This window comes from Parasteatoda tepidariorum, chromosome 3 (genome assembly GCF_982258835.1).
Source record: "Parasteatoda tepidariorum strain Cologne lab strain chromosome 3, Ptep-v5.0, whole genome shotgun sequence".
Taxonomy (NCBI): Eukaryota; Metazoa; Arthropoda; class Arachnida; order Araneae; family Theridiidae; genus Parasteatoda; species Parasteatoda tepidariorum.
Window position 1 is genome coordinate 49,938,282 of NC_141757.1, and position 18,163 is coordinate 49,956,444.

At 26.7% G+C, this 18,163-nt stretch overlaps 1 protein-coding gene across 7 annotated transcripts in view; it reads right to left on the reverse strand.

Moving 5' to 3' along the window:
- Positions 1-18,163, reverse strand: part of LOC107436145 (GTPase-activating Rap/Ran-GAP domain-like protein 3) — a 607,350-nt gene that overhangs the window by 25,880 nt on the left and 563,307 nt on the right. For all 7 annotated transcript variants that reach the window (XM_071179217.2, XM_016047730.4, XM_071179220.2 and 4 more), the window contains 5 exons: positions 18,055-18,100; positions 10,825-10,931; positions 7,968-8,083; positions 6,940-7,044; positions 957-1,031 (listed from right to left, as the gene is read on the reverse strand). In XM_071179217.2, the coding sequence (XP_071035318.1) occupies positions 957-1,031; positions 6,940-7,044; positions 7,968-8,083; positions 10,825-10,931; positions 18,055-18,100 (449 nt within the window). The remainder of the gene's footprint in view (positions 1-956; positions 1,032-6,939; positions 7,045-7,967; positions 8,084-10,824; positions 10,932-18,054; positions 18,101-18,163) is intronic.

The following is an 18,163-nucleotide window of genomic DNA, read 5'->3' on the forward strand; positions in this document are numbered from 1 at the left end:
CCGACAGCAATGGAAAACTACGACACCTTCATTAGAATTTATATATAGGTAGACATTAATTACTTCTAAAAGCAACTTACAATCTCTTCAAAACCAACACCAGTTTCGTTCTGTTCTAAAAATTTTAATATCAAATAAAAATAAACTTTAAACTCGACGTTCATCATACTGCATTGCATGCTTCATTATTTTTCTTTCTTTTTTAGCTTTACTTTCTTTGAAGTCCTAAGAATAATCTTAAAACACTTTCTCCAGGCGCTTAAATCGTTGATTCCGTTCCAGAGTTATTACAGTACATCTTTACATAAAGACGTGAATAATATTTTTGCTGTATTAAACACAGGGGTGATTGTGAGCCCAACTAAAAATTCCTGAAAATTTCTTGAGTAAAATCGTTAATGACGCATTTAAAAAATTCATGTCCTTATAAATTTAAATTGTTGATACTTTCAAAACATGAAATTCTAAATAAATTATATAAATAAATGCAGCATAATTTAAAGGAATAATTATGCATAGGTTTACTTATATCTCTAATCACATTTATTATTCTACCAGAAAAAATATTTACAAATGAAACAGATGGCCAAATATAAATTTTGGTTCTAATATTTTCAAAAAAAATATAAAAGAATTTTTATACATGATAGATAATTTCTTGAAACTTCTAGACCTTGGATTTCTGGAAACTTCCGGAATCCGGAAATCCGGATTTTTTCCTGGGCACAATCATCTCTGTAAACAGTTATTCCCAGAAAAGATCCAACATGCATTCATGTTTTTTTTGTTCGATTTTTAATTTTTTTCCTATTTCAACCTCATTGTAATTTTTTAATCTTTTTATAAATTAACTGATATTACATAGTCAGACATAGAAAAATAATAGTTTTCTTATCAAATACATATGATACAATTCAAATTTCACAGATTCATTTTTAAACCAAACGTGAACTTACTTCTCTTTTAAAAAGACTAGTTGTGGCCAAGCTAGTAGGAGCATCCCCTTTTACGATCGTGTCTAATTTCAATGCCTATTAAACAATTTATAGAAATATAACAAACAAAATGTGCAAATACAGTAAATAAATTGCATATTCTGCGAGGTTAAACTTAACGACATAAACCTCCTTTCCGCTTCATTTTTTGTTTTTATAAATATAATTCTATTCCAAATGCTTTTTTTATTACCTTATGTAAGAAAAATGATCAGCGATTTTTAAAATTAACTAAAAACGCAAAAAAAAAAACAAAAAAAAAGAAATTAGAATTGCATTCTTCTTGGTAAACTCGTTTCTATAAAATTTAAAGTATTGTACAAATTTCGATTCCTAATGCTGTTTATATTAACTTATGTCAGGAAAATAAACAGCTATTGGAAAAATTAACTGAAAAGTGAAAAAAGAAATAGAATTGTACCGCTTGCTGCGTTTTTGTAAACGACGCGTTTTTTTTCACTAAAATCCTAAACTGTGTACAAAGTTTGAAAAAATGGTTCTGCTTATTTAAATTTATTGTGTTTTATTGCTCGTATTATATAAATTAATGCGTATTCAACTTATATTATTATAACTTATTGCACTTTCTGCATGCCCACCATTCCAATTGAAATATTTGCTCAGATTTTTGTTGTTTTTTTCCTCAGACAGAACCTCGCTTATTGTTGCTCTGCAAAATGTGATACTTAGAAAAAAATAAGTTTAAAAGCATAGTTGTAGACCAATTGTGCGACTGTTTTTAAGACTTAGAGAGAACTAAGAGCAACAATCAATATAATTATCAATTAGTCATTAATTAATTTTTAGTTATTAACTGATTTTCAATTATTAATTGATTAAATGATTTCTATATGTAGTTATTAATTTTTAAAATAATCATTTTTAGGACACTATGTAGCAGTTTGAAATTATGAGGTTTAGGTAATATTCCGTTTGGTAATAATCGAGTGTAAATAAATGTCAATATACACAGGAAATACTGTTCTGTTATCTAAAAAATTGCTGGTTTTTATAAAAAAGTAATTTGAATAAAATCAGTGCATTCTGAGATACGGAAAAATTTCAAGCAGTAAAATACCGTGAAGAATTTATTAGAATCATAATTTGTTGAGGAAATGGAAATTAAGCGATTTCTCTGTTGAAAAAATGAAAACAAATTTAAATTTAATAAAACACTAATATAGATTTAATAATTTTAAAACCAGTTGAAAATTTTTTGGGCCCCTTATCTCAGTTGTTTTCTTTATTATAATAATTTTCTAATCCTTACTCATTTTTCTTATGATCTGAAAGAATTGTCTAAAGCACTTATTTTAATGTTCAGTTTTAGAAGTAACGCTCAATTTATCTGATATTATTTTAAATCTTTTTAAAAATAAATTGAACTAAAGCTTTCTTGAGAATTACAAAAGCCTTTTATAAGCTTAAAAATATTACTGTATAACGTACGTATTGAAAGCTGTTTATTTTTGATATATATAACGGGGATAAAACGATGAGCCATGCATTTGTTTTTCATTTTTGATTTAAGTTCTTTATTTTTGAATAAAAGAGAAGTAAATTTTTAAAGAAAACAAAACTTTTATTCTAAATCTTGTTATCTCTTAAAGATTCATAAATACTTTCCTTGGAAAAGTGGATTTCTTTAAAAAGATCTTTCAATTAATTAAAAAAATATTAAAATGTATTTTGCGAACTAATTTAGATGTCGCCAAATACGAAATAATTCATTATTTATAACTTTTATAAATGCATGGACTTTGTGATATATACATCTCTTTTAATTATAAGAAATAATTAAATATTTCTTCAGAACTATTTTTTCATCATTATATATATTTAGGTAAAAATAATATTAATTAAATAAAATTAGTTTTTAAAAGTAAATTATTTCTTTCTTCGATACTCTTTTGCTTTTATTTAATAATGCAAGTCACTTCAATAAATTATTCATGTTCCTAGAAATAATTCTTGAGTTATGTTTGTAAACAGAGTAATTTTGTTTTTTCAGCTTTAGGCGATTCACTCCTTGTTTTGAAAGAACTGAGAAGATTACAATTTTTAATTAAATTTCACATTTATGTTTTCCGAATTTCATCGAAATGATGTTTATATATAGCTCTTTTTTATGTAGATAACAAGTTATGCATGTTGCTTCTGGCAAACATAAATAAAAGTAATCTCTTATTTTTGATAAGGATTCTAAATGCAAGACACTTCAAAAAATTAAAAAAAAAAAAAAAAAAAAAGCTTAAGCCTTCATTAAAAAAGTATCTTGAATATAAAAGTTAAAAGTATGTTGATTGATTTTCACTGGGATAACAGTATCTTAATTTTTAACTAATGAAATTATTTATTGCTGATTTTTTATTTTAAAAGTTTTATAAACTGCGGAAAATAGATATAAATACAACAAACACGGTTATAATTACTTTGTAAAAGCAAAAACGAATTAAAAAAAATATATTTAAAAGCCTTTATTTGAGTTGAAATTGTTTTTATTTAACTTGCTGAATATCCGGAAAAAATACGTAATTAAAAAAATAAATATCAATCAAATCTGCGAATTAAGATAGGAACTAAGATCTACACTACGAATTAAGATTTAATTAAGCTAATATAGGTCCTATTTTTTATTTGTTGTCCCTTTTTATTTGTTGTTATAACCTATTAAAAAAATATGAATTAACATAACACCAGTGGTACTTATAACCGGGGTAGCAGAAACCCACCTGAGCAGCAGGTGACACTGCAGATAATTACAATACCTGCAAGTTACTTTTTACCAATTTTTTATTTTTTGAAAAGGAAGGCAACAAATGGAAAGACATTGCTGAAACTCCTTTTTTTTAAAAAAAATTATAAACGTATTTCTTAAAAAAATATAAAGCTGAAATGATAGATCACTGTAAAGAACAAAAAGTAATGAACAGTTTCTGTTTCTTCATTGCAGACTTAACTGTGCAGGATTTACTCCATTCTTTGAGTGTCATTGTATAAAATTCAGTTTAAATTTAAGCAAAATAAAGTTTTTGTGTGTAAGTTTTAAGAACCTTATTTTTGTAAACATTGCAACAGGTACGTATGATTAACTCCTTCCTTCTCGCTCCCGTCAAAATGACAGGGTGAGGTTTCGCCCTCTATTTCTCGCTCCCGTGATATTTCCGGGCTGGAGTGTTCAGTAGTAACGCGCCAATAAGAAAAAAACTAATTCATTTCTTTTGCTCGGAAAACATTTTATTTCTCATTTTACACACCAGATGGCAGTACCAGGATATTTTTAAGGTAATTGTAGATGGTTAGTTTATTTTAAACTTGATGTCAGCACTAATCAAATACGTGTATAATACACGTGTATAAAAAAATCGGCACCTTTATGACCGTTTTCTTGAAAATTAGCCGATCGTTAACTGAGTTTTTACAGTAAAAATCTCTGACTCCATTAAGGTTGGAGAAAAAATTTGATTCGTGAAGACAATGCTGAGAATTCTCTCAGTAAATTACTAAAATCACATAATTCAATTATGTTAATTAAATGATGGTTTTCATCAATGGTTAATAAAAATTTTTTTATGATTTTCCATTATGAATGAGCTCCTTCATTCCAATAATTTTGATTTTTAGTACGAAATTTACCTTTATTTGAATTTCTACCAACGTACCAAAATTAATTCTTTTCTTTTGAAAATAATTAGTAACGACACTAATACTTACATAATTATTTTTGACAAATTATTTTTGACTCTGAAGACCATCAAAAGTCGCCTAAGTATATTTGACGCCAGTGATGTGGTATTAAATACTACTGGAAGAGCTTCATTTATACTGTTGTAACCAAAAGCTATTATGGCCAATGTAGGTGTCGGGTAACAGGTTTTAATCTCTGTGGTAATAGGTTTCTTATATCCCAAAATACCATTTTTTGCGAAACTGATCCGTATTCTAATATCACCATACTACACAGTCATGGTAACTAATCCACAATCTTTTACATTTAAATAAAAATGTTGGTAATAAAATTTTTCATATTGATTAAGGCATCCGTCTGGTTTCGACAATTTTTTTTTTATAAAAAGGGCTTATTTATAATTTTAATTTTATGATTGGTAAGCAGGGACCCTAAAATTATAAATTTAAAGTATAGTCTAAAAATTGTAATAAATATTTCCAAATAAGGGTAAATTTGAGCTTAAAAACTAAAAATTTTTCATGTCGAGCTAAAAGCTCTACAATAAATTATAATGCATAAATTTCAAAATAATTTTTTAATGATCAACAATCACGAATTTTTTTTAAAAAAAGACAATGCAATCGAACTAAATATTGTTTAATATTGAAATTGTCAAAGAAAAAATTTAATTCTTATTTAATGCTTGATAAAAATAACAAATTCACACTTAGACATTAGCATTCTGTTCAAAACATCATTAACATTATACAAAATCTACAAACAAAATTTAAAGAATTCTTAAGTAAACTTTTTTTGTAACGTTTGTTAGCATAAAGACATTTTCTCAAAATCAACGTTATTCGGAAAATGTATTTAAAATGCAAGAAAAGCTTGAAATTTAAGAAAAATCTGAGAAAAAATGAAGCTTGTTTCTATGATTATTCTACGAATAATATGAAGCTTATTTCTGAAAATGAATTTGATTTGCCTTAAAAATGTATTTAATTCCAATACAAAACATTAAAACACTCAAAGTATCAGAAATAATTTCATTTTAGAGAGTTTAATTCCGGTTTCAGTTTCGTTTGTCAGCAAACAAAAATACTACTATAACTTCATCTCTGAAATTTATAGATCAAAAATTTAAAGGATTTTATAAAGATAATGAATTAAAGTTTAAGAATAGATGAAAAAAAAAATTTAAGTCGAAATTACCATTTTTCACTCAGTTGAATGCCTGAAAAAATTAAACAGTCATATTTAACTGTTTAAATAAAATGTGTGTTGTTAATTCTATAAACACCTCCGTCTTACTAAGCTTTACCATTCTATTTCTGATTTAATAAGCTTGAGTATTGATTTTAACATATTTAAACTGGACTATATTTAAACATTTTAAACAATTACGTAAAATCTATTAATTATGTAATGAAATAAAATGGTGACTAGTTGGAACAAGTGAAGTTAATTTTATGCGCTATTTTTCTACCATTTGAAATATTGTGGAGTGCTAGGACTTCTGGGATAGTATCCATATAAATCGGTGAGTTGTTAAGTCATAATCAATAACAGCGGCGTAATTAAACAATACCATTTAAAACGTTAAACTGTGCGAATGCAAAATGCACCGAATATTTATTACGGTGATAAGTTTTGTCTCAGCCTTATAGAAAATTTTCTGAAATACTCAAATTGTTCAATATTGTAAAAATAAATATTAATTAAAAAAAGTACACTATTGATTAAACAATGTCTAATCAATTATTGATAAATATTTTTATAATTTTATTATAAAAAATAATACATAAATAAGCATTTCAGACCAAACATTTACATAACAAGCGTTTAATAAGAAAAAAAATTAAATTTTGCATGTATTGTGACTTTTCATCATCATAATTTATAAAACAAGATTAAAAAAGGGCGATTAAGATTTTAGATTGTTTGACTTTAAATCTTTGACATGAGTAAAGGTTTTCGAAGATTGATAAATATTTTGATGATTTTATTAAAGAAAGGAATACATAGATAAGCATCTCTGACCAATTATTTGTATAACAAATTTTTGGTACAAAACATTTTCTAAAATTATGCATATATTGTGAATTTTTATTCCTGTAATTTCTAAGGCAAGATTAAAAATTGGCAATTAAGATCTTAGAGTTGTCTGATTTCAAATCTTTGACACGAGGAATTTTTTATTTTGTATTTGAAATTAACACACAATTATATTTCAGTTAAAGTACATATTTAAATAAACAATTAGGATCATACTTGTCCAATCCTGACGAACTCAACCTGTCTTGCTTCCTCTTTTCTTCGTGATGTTTTTGATGCATCAGAAAGCACATCACTGAAAGCTCTTCGGTTTAACATTGTCTGTAATTAAACAATGTATTGAAAGTTTTTCGAAAGAAAACTGAATCTTAATAACAATTTTTGTTTTCTACATTAAGAAGCTAATTAACTCAATAATGCTGGATATTAGAGTGACAAGAGCTCGAAAGGAGAGGATTTTTAATCATGATTTTCATTTAAAAATTTTTAAAAAAAATCTTATCTTTAAAAATTAATTTAAAAAAAACTAAACAACTGAAATCCTCCTTTTTAAATTCATTCCGTTGCTTAAAAAACCACTTACCTCAGAAACATCGATAACTGTAGTCAATAATGCAGTTACCGATAAATGCAATACCAACTATTGTAGTCATTGGCGCAGTTACTGATAAAGGCAATACCGATTATAGTTGTCATTAATACAGTTAAAGATAAATACACTACGGATAATTGCAGTCCTTAATGCAAATCATTTTACTCCTCTAAGTGTTAGTATCAGCATTTTTGTTCATACTTAAAGCTTCAGGTTGTATCATAAAGCTGGTTTTCTTCATATTATTCAGTGAAAAGTAGTATGTAACGGGAAAAATACTGTTTAATTTTGCCCAGAGATTTATGGTTTGAACGGTGAATTAGAGTTTTATCAAAAGAACTTAAAAGAATATTTTATTTTTTAAAATCTTTAAAAAATCAAAATGTTATTTTTAAGACAATCAAATTTAAGAAAAATGAAAACATTGACATTAAAGGAAGAATAAGTTCGTTTGGTAAGTTAAGCTGTAATTGTTGCCACTAATTTAATATCTTAGCCATACTTGTGGTCGTCATTTGAAATGTGAGGAACTCTGGTTTTTCTCAACATTTTCAAAATCATTGAAATCTCGCATCGAAAATTATCATTAATAGCTCGTTTAAAACTAAATTCCTAAATTACTAACTTGATTAATTGATTTTAAAACACTTACCCCTCGATTTTCTGCCATATGCTCTGTATATAGATCCTTTATCAACATGTCTAAAGTCCTCTCCCTTTTCTGAGCAAATGTAGGTGTGTTAAAAGCAGCTTTTTCACCATTTATTACTGAAACAAATATGAACTTCTGTTATGGTCTGCTTCAAAAAACATTTATAAAATTGGAAGTTAATTTGTTCCGATTCTTTTTCTATCAAGCTCTGTTTCATTTAAAAATGAAATTTGTTCTGAATATAATGAACTAAAAATATTTAATTTAATAATTCATTAATTTTATTTAGTAATGAAAAACCTTTCCTTGGTAAAAATTCACACGAGTTTACTTAGTAGCTCACTATAAGAAAATTCACGTAAGATTAATCACTAAAAAATCATTGGAGTTGACGCTTAAAAAGTTTAGGAAAAGAAAAAGTGATATTTTTCTAGATTTAAACGAAATAATATTATGGGCGAAAGTGTTGCGATAAAAATAGAGAACCTAAGCAAAATATTACTTTTAAGCAGTTACTTCAATTACCATTTTTTCAATGCAGTACGAATTGAAACTAACGGTAACAAATAAGAGGTAAGTTATAATAAAAACTATGCTTGACTATTAACAACTTGACATTTAATTAAAAAAATAACTTTGCAGCTAAATTTGATAAATAAAAGCAATTTTAGCAACAACAATGGTTTGCTAAACTTTCTAACTGCCGTGGCATAATTAAAAAAAGCAAAATATTCTTGTTATTTTAGAATAAAAGCAATAGACAAAATAACAAATAAGGTTAAATTTAGCAAATTTATTAATTCAATAGACTTTTACAGGGTATAGGGCAAACATAAAATGTAGAAGGAAAGCGAGTGATGAGGAAATTAAATTTGAATTAAGAGCAAAAAAAAAGTATTAAGAAAATTTTTCAGGATAGTACACAACTCATATTAAACATAGATTAAAGTAAAACTATCATCGAAGTTATTAAACTACTGTCAATAAAAACATTAATATGTAACGAAACTTCATTTTATCAACCAATGAAATTGTATAAGACTGTTCTTTAAAATATGAAACTCCATTAAAATTGTTTGACAATTTGTATCTCTCGGCAAACACTTATTAAATAATCAGTAAATGTTTCTCTATTAACAACTAAACATTAAATTCAAGCAACAACTTCACAATTAAATTTTTTAAGTAAGTGCAATTTTAGTAAAAACAATGGTATGATGAATTTTCAAATTACAGCGCCAGAACTACAAAAAGTAAAATACTTTTGCTATTTTAGATTTAAAAAAATAGACAAAACAGAGAACGGAATTAAATTTAGTAAATTTGTTAATTAGATAGCATTTTTCAAAGCATAGGAAAATTATTTAGAATGAAGGCGAATCAATATTTTATACTAGTATGAGATGGATATCTTAAAATTAAACTTAAAAAAAATAATTTGATTTTAAGAGAAAGTTTTAGTATTATATTAATCAGATATTAATAAAGTAAAACTATCATAAAAGTAATTAAATTTTTCTTAATTAAACATGAATGAACAACGAAGCTTTAATCAACCATTAAAGTTGTAAGGAATATTATTTAAAATATAAAACTCTACTCAAATTGTTTGACAATTTTTGTAACTCAACGAAAGCTTATTAAAAATTCAGTAAATGTATACCATCCAATAATTTTATATCAATTCAAACTCAATTTTGAAACTTCCAAAGCACCACAAATGCAATATGTAGAAGGAAATACGACGCTTTATTTAATGAGTGTTAGCAATATGTACTTTGGAAATGGTATTGAATTCGATAGAAAATTGTAATTTTAACAATTTCAGATTGGTACAACAACGGCATTTGCCTTCCGTGAAGACGAATAAGTCTTTGAGATTGATTCCTTTTGCAAATTGCATTTCTAAATAATTTCCGCTATCGTTATTGAAATTGTGGTTCAATCTTATAGTCTAAAGCGTCTTCAATTGCTTTGATTTTGAATAGGGAAACAGCTATTAATCTCTTGACTGTAATTACTTTTAACTAAAACAATTTCACTTTGAGTATTTCGAAATGTAATTAGATATTGTCAATAGGATGAAGGGGCATATTCAGAATTTAATTCTACTTTGCGTTTGACATTTAATGATTTATTTTTATTGCGAATTTAAATTTAGATTGCATCATATTTATTTAAAAGTAGTAATTTGCGTTTAATGACATATTTTTTTTAAAAAAATTTAAATGTTTGAAAGTGTTGGCTAATTTTTTGATACTTAAAAATTGGATTCAACAGTATAACTGATTTCTACTGCTGTTTTTAATAAAAAAAACCGATTGCATATTTTATAAGAGAGTAGCAATTACTCAAATATTAAGACATTGTAAAGAAGTAAATTATTTTCAGCGAAATAATAATTCCAATTTTTATTGATTAAGACAAATATTTATGTAGGTAATACTAAAGTTATCAAAATCAGACAGTATATATATTTTAAAGTATTTATGCCAGATTTTTTTTAAAGATTGTTTAAGAAATAAGACTAAAACCTATTGGAGTTAATAATAATAAAATAAATAAACTGTCTTTTGCATTTAAAAAATTAGAAATGGATTAGATTTTTTAATATTTAAAATATATTTTATAACTTTGTAACATTAGCCTTAGTGCGTATTTTTATAGTAAAAATATGCATATTTTACTAATTTACAATTTAGCAAAAGGAAAACTCAAAGTTAAAACATGAAGTTTTGAATAGTTTTTGAACATGGCGTACTTTGAAAAAATAAGGTTACAGATAAAACTTGGAAAAAGTTCTGTTTAAGGCTAAAAAAAAGTATTTTTCTATTGATAAAAACAAACACAAACTTACATTTTACGAGAAGAAATTCCCTAAACTCTTGATGGTTTTTGAAAATCGGTGGATTTGGGAGAGTCGGGCCAAATAATGGAACTGACTCCTCTGAATACACTGATAGTCTGTAAAATTTTGAATTTAAATAAATATATAATAAAATGTTGACATTTTTCATAAAACAAATTGATCAAAAAAGGGAAATACTATTACAAAAAGGAACATTTCTTATTTATTCTTTTTAATATAAGTTCAGTGGTCGGAAAGACTACATTATTTTTGTAGTTTCCTACAACTATTTTGTTACAAATGTAGTTAAATACAACTTCTTTGTTTTAAATGTAGTGACTACAAACTACTTTGGAATTGTGGTAACTACTTCACTACTGTAAGGAGACGACTTTACATTAAATGTAAAGTAATGTAAATGTACAAAATATTTCACGTTGATATGAATAAAAAACATGATATATTTCTTCAGTGAAATATTTCTATAATTTATAATATATAATTTCGATAATTTGATGTATAATCAAATTATCGAAATTATATATTATAGATTATAGAAATATTTCACTGAAGAAATATATGTTTTTTATTGACGTTTACATAAGCCAATTTAATATTTCAAAACATTTTTTTCGAATTTGTTCATTTGATCTTCAATATTTCCTGCCTTTCTCGACCGCGAATATTTAATTTAAGAAATGATAAATTATCATACTTGAAATCTTTTAATTGTTTAATGGACTTTTATTTCCTTTAAAAATAAAGTACATTGAAAATACGTTCCCTTTTTTTAACATAACATCAATTTCTCATTTTCATTACATTTTTCATAAAACAAATGGATCAAAAAAGGGAAATACTATTACCCAAAGGAATATTTTTTATTTATTCTTTTTAACATATATTCAGTAGTAGGAAAAACTACATTTTTTGTAGTTTACTACAACTATTTCGTTACAAATGTAGTTAAATACAATTTCTTTGTTTTAAATGTGGTGACTACAAACTACTTCACTACTGTAAGGAGACGACTTTACATTAAATGTAAAGTAATGTAAATGTACAAAATATTTCACGTTTATATGAATAAAAAACATGATATATTTATTCAGGGAAATATTTCTATAATTTATAATATATAATTTCGATAATTTGATATAAAATCAAATTATCGAAATTATATATTATAAATTTTAGAAATATTTCACTGAAGAAATATATCATGTTTTTTATTCACGTTTACATAAGCCAATTTGATATTTCAAAACATTTTTATCAAATTTGTTCATTTGATCTTCAATATTTTCTGCCTTTCTCGACAGCGAATATTTAATTTAAGAAATGATAAATTATCATATACTTTAAATCTTTTAATTGTTTAATGGACTTTTATTTCCTTTAAAAAATTATGTTCATTGAAAATACGTTCCCTTTTTTTTTACATAACATCAATTTTTCACGAGTGTAATTCACATGTCAAAGTGTGACCAAAGTTATTAATTGTCTATTTTTTTGTAATGGCAAGTTTAAATGTTAGTTATACGTGATTTTAAATACGTAATTCCTGTTAATGCTCAGCTGCAGCAACATGGTCTTTTTTATTGCATTCACTGACAGACCCGCGAGGATTTTTACCCATAAAATTTGAAAAATTAGTTGCGAAAATTAGTGTGTGTTCGAAAAATTAGTAACAGCAGTGTTTTTTTACTAAACTATAGTTAAAAATAGTTTCCGGGAATCGCTACAAACTACTGTTTTATTTGTTTTTGTATCGCCCTACTCACTACACTAAATTTTTAAAAAAGTAGTTCACTACACTTCAAACTACGAAAAAAGTAGCGATCACAGTACTTATAGTGGGAGTTACAGTACTTGAGTTTCACTACTTATAGTTAGCTACTTTCGACCATTGCATATATGCAATGGTTGCATATATGGTTGCCTTGCATATATTCATTGCATATACACAGTATCAAATATGATATTGCGTACCATGACATACGCAATCATGACTAGCAATGTTAGTGACTTCAAATGCGCTCCAAATGCATTTTAATATAGTGCTTTTAACTACAGTATTTTACAAGTAAAATAAGAACTTTAAACTATGAGCATTTTACTATAAATCTTATAAGTAGTGTCTTAAAACCTAAGTTTTAATGTTATGAATGGCTTAGGAAAATATTATTTCTGATAATTTATTTTTCCGCACTATTTTTAAACTTGCAATTATGGTGTTAATTAAATTAATATGCATGCCATTATATAATTGATAAGTACATCGTAAATAATAAAACAGTTTGAACCAAATAATGATCACCAAATCAAGAATTGGAGATAAAAATTATCATTTTAATGGTGTTGATTGTACTGCTTTAAAAAATTCTCATTAGTGCTATAATTAACTTGAATAAAAATATTTCAGTAAAAAAAAATTATTTCATTTCATCACGTCATTTTTTGACTTGCAGTTTTTAATCCTATTAATTTGCTTATCAGTTATTCTCAAACAGTATATCATAAATAAGAAAAGACATCATTTCTGCTTGAAAATAAAAAAATTATCTCCATTTAGTTAGAATACTGAAACATCTTTTAAAAAAATATTACAAGAAAATATTCGGTAGTTTTATTCTATAAATAAATACAGCTGATTTCATCACTGTACAGGATGTAGTAGTGAAACTTTGAATTTTAAAGTAACTCACAAGAAAAATATTTTTGTTATTGTTTTTATTAAAGCAAGTACGCGTAAGCATTTTTCGTAAAAAAATGTCTCAAACTGTAAATTTCATAAAGATGACATCAAAAAAATCATGGAGTCTGCTATAAATACACTTTGAATGATTGTTGTTGCTCATCTTTCCCATATAATCCCTAAGAAGTAATGAGAGAATACGTGACATTCAGTAAATGATGAAGACATAAATGGGGCATAGTACGCGTGGCAACTAGAGCCTCGAATATATCTTAATCCCTTCTAAAGGGAAATTTGAAAATAAATCTTCCCTGATCAAGGGAAAGCTCAATCAGATTGGAAATGAACATGGTGATATAAACAGCATTCCGTGGAATCTATAAAATTCGGCAATTAGTATATAATTAAATAAAAATTAAGGTTTTTTATGAGAATATTTTGTGTAGCTTATGTATAATTGTGCTGTTTAATAAAACTGTAAAAGAATAATTGGGAAATCACTACAATAGTAAACAATTTAATCAATCCGATATCGAATAATTATTTCAGCATACTTGCACTTTCGTCTATTATTTTTTCCTGCCTTTATTTGAGCAAATTATGTAACTTCCATTTTCTTGTGCAACATTCATAATTATTAAGTACTCATAAGCAACACGTTAGAAATTAGTAAAATATTTGAGTATTTTGGGTAGTTTACGTGTAATCATGTTGTTTAATAAAGTTATAGAAGAATAATTGGAAAATCACTACAATAGTAAACAATTTAATCAATCCGATATCGAATAATTATTTCAGCATACTTGCACTTTCGTCTATTATTTTTTCCTGCCTTTATTTGAGCAAATTATGTAACTTCCATTTTCTTGTGCAACATTCATAATTATTAAGTACTCATAAGTAACACGTTAGAAATTAGTAAAATATTTGAGTATTTTGGGTAGTTTACGCGTAATCATGTTGTTTAATAAAGTTATAAAAGAATAATTGGAAAATCACCACAATAGTAAACAATACACCTAACCTGATATAAAATAATTACTCAGCATACTTGCACTTTCGTCTGTAATTTTTTTCTGCTTTTATTTGTTCAAATTCTGTAACTTTCATTTTCTCGTGTCACATTTTTAGTAACACTTTAGAAATTAATAAATATTTTTTTTTATTATGTCATATATTATATTTAAAAAGTTAAAAGTAAAGCAATTAAATTGCGAAACTCGTATTCATAAATAATGAATTTAAGGTTAGGGCAATTATGGCAAAAAATTATGCTATTAAAATGCGTCATTAAATGATGTCAAAGAAAATATAATTAGGTTATTATCATTAAACTTGGTTTCATACAAAAATTCATTTGATATATGGAAGTTAATGACTTCCTATAATAAAAAAAGCATTCAACAATACATAATTAATTATCTGTCTAATTATTTTGGGATATTATTTTAAAAAAAGAATGATTCATAGCGGCTAATTCTATTTTATCTTAGAGGTGAGCGAAGAAATTTCTAAAGAAATATTTTCACAGCCAAGAAGCTTATGATAGTAAAAAAATGTATAAGGCGATATGAATTGCCAAAATATTTTTTCCGTATACCACAAATTAAGATTTTATGGAAATAAAAAATGACTTTCAAATCGGTTTTTTAAAAATTCTTAGATCACATTTATTTAAATTAATGATAAGTATTTTTTGATGAAATATTTTTCTAATGGCAAGTATAACTTATTTTAATCCTATGGAAAAGGTATATAAATTTCAAGTGAAGTACAAGTCATTATTTTTATTTAATATATTTTTTTATTAATAAATAACTTTATTATTCATCGTATATAATCCTATTTACAATAAGAGAATTAATCAATAATTAGTTAGGATTAATGATATATTTTTAATAAGTATTTTTTTGGTTGAAAATTCTTTAATCAAAACCTATGTGAAATGTTAATATTTTCAAACAAGATTCGAAAATTTACAAAGACTCTATTTAAACACTAGAAAGAATAAGGTGCCCGTGTAAAAAAAATTTTTTGTTCAGTAATCTTCTTATTACTACGCTTTCAGAAATGAAACTCTCACTTTCATCAATTTAGCAATCTATTGTATTTCCTTAATTTTGCAAATCAGTTCATCACGAAATCGCGTGATTTGTGACGAAACTCCTACTCTCAAGCATATGACGAAAATGTTCCCTCAACTGGAATATCATCTTAGTGCATTGTGGGTGATTGTTAACAAGAATAAAGACCTGACGTTTGAAAATAGAGTAAAGAAATAAGCCGATCGGCTTGCATGGCGGTCATGAACTTTGCCTCGTACCAGGAAGATATCGGTTTTGATTCCCACTTCGGGCTCGGGTGTAATTCATCTCTATGTACTATCTATATTTGTTGTGTTCTTGGGGTGACATTGATTCACCTACATGGTAGCCACGATAAAGTGATTATTAGAAAAGTTACACTAGATACACTAGGCACTACAAGTTTTTTTTTTTTGTTGAAAAAATAGAATGCCGAAATATTTCTTTAATTTTGACTAAACACATTTCCTCAGAAAAGAGACGATAATTATTGCGTCACTTGGACGAAATTTTTGCTCGAAGCATATATCAGGTTTCGCCAAAAACGAAAGTTTTGTGATATTTGAGTATTCATTTTTTTTAAATGTATCTAAAAAGCAGTACGATTTTCTAAGTTTTCATATATGATCTAAGTTCGAATTAATTCATACGTGTAAATATTTTTTTTTATTTCCAATGGCAGGCCAATTTAAAAGAACAAAAAGGATAAAATAACAAGAAAAACAAGGCAAAAAGAAATAAATAGAATTGAATGCATAGTGACATGCTTAGCCCATACGAGCCCTGGCTTCCCAGTAGCGTCCACACACAGTAGTGGAGATGAGCGCAGGACAGATGGAAATATGGGGCAAGTCCATGTCCTCCCCAAGGCGACAGAGCTTGCATTTAGGAGAGTCAAAAATGTTTATGCTAAAAAGGTGTTTGGCCAGACAGTCATGGCCCGTTAAAAGTCTAAAGAGAGCGACTGCCGTAAACTTGGGCTGATTTGGGATAGTTAAAATACGGTTGAACCAGGTTTTGTGTATATTGCTTGTACGGAAATTCTCTGAGAGCATGTTCCGGAATTGGTTTCGGACCAGCAATTTAAATGAGTGCAGAGAGATGGAGCAACGAGATGCTTGGGCAATAGTTGTTCCTTTCTTGGCCAAGAAATCAGCTTTTTCATTACCCCAAATCCCGCAATGTCCCGGGATCCATTGGAGGACGATTTGCTTGCCTTTCAGTGTCAGGTCTTTCAGACAGTCAATGCATTTCTGAATGGAGATGGATTGGGGAATCAGTAAATATATATACGTGTAAATATAAAAAGGTGTATCTAGAATGGCGACTGGGGCAACAGTGGCCTCTGGGGTGTTTTGCCATCTTACAGAGAAATTCACTGTTCCTCGGAATCACAATAACATATTTTCTAGTACTAAAATACGTCCTCGTTTACATTTTCTTTATTTGTTTTCTTTTTGCTTCTTTTTTTTCAATTATTATGTATATAACAAAATTCGCTTCATTTATTGTTCTCTTTGCTTCAATTTTTTTTTTAAATTTAACTAATGTGATACGAATTATTGTCATCTTTATTGTCATCTGTATTGTGCAGTTATGAATTTTGTAATGGCTTACTTATGTGCCGAGTTTTGTGCGAGCTAGACTGTCGTCCAGACGTGGACTATACGGTTAAGGGTTTTACAAGCTTAGGTACGTGTCCACGTCTGGAAGAAAAAAAAAGAAAAGTACTAAAATAAAGTTTTATATATATCATATATAAATCTATTGAACTTCAGTAAGAAATATGAGGAAATAATAAAGAGCCTGATCGCACAATACTTCAATACTTGACTTTTTTTCTTATTCTACAGTAGTTTCAAAAACAGAATTAAATAATGGATAAAGACTTTATGAAAGAGAAATCATACAAGGAACATATATCCTGATTACACAATAAAGCGGTTTAAAGTAAATGCGCTTTAGAAGAAGTGTAGTGTATTGAATGTTTTGGAGGTAGTAAAAGATAACATATAAGTGTCATAAATTTTCAGTTTCATCAATTGAAAAAAAAGTATTTCAGTTTATTTTTTATCGTTTTAATTTTATCATTTGTAAAAAATGGAAACTCAATTATCTGAACAACGAAAAAATACTGCATGATTGAAAAAAAGACTGATACCATAATATTCCCATTTATCTGACGTTTTCGTTAGTTAAATAGAAAAAAGCTGTACTTATTGAGCTTCTACAATTTCTTCATTAAATGATTTTTTGGTACGTCACATCATTGGTTTAAACAAAAAATATCTTGGAAGGGTCCTACTGGCTCCCTCAAACTATCAAAGTACAACGAGAATTTCAGTCTTTAGTGTTCAAGCCAGATATTTTATTCAGATAAAAGAAGTTTAAATTTATATCTATATTGATATAAATTAATTTAAACATAAATAAAACAGATAAATTAATAGTAATTACCTATAGGAATCTTCCTCTCTCTCATAGGAAACAACTGCAAAAATATCTTATAATAGTTAAGAAAATAATTCCATATGTTACTCTAAAAATAATTAACTTTTTACAAAGC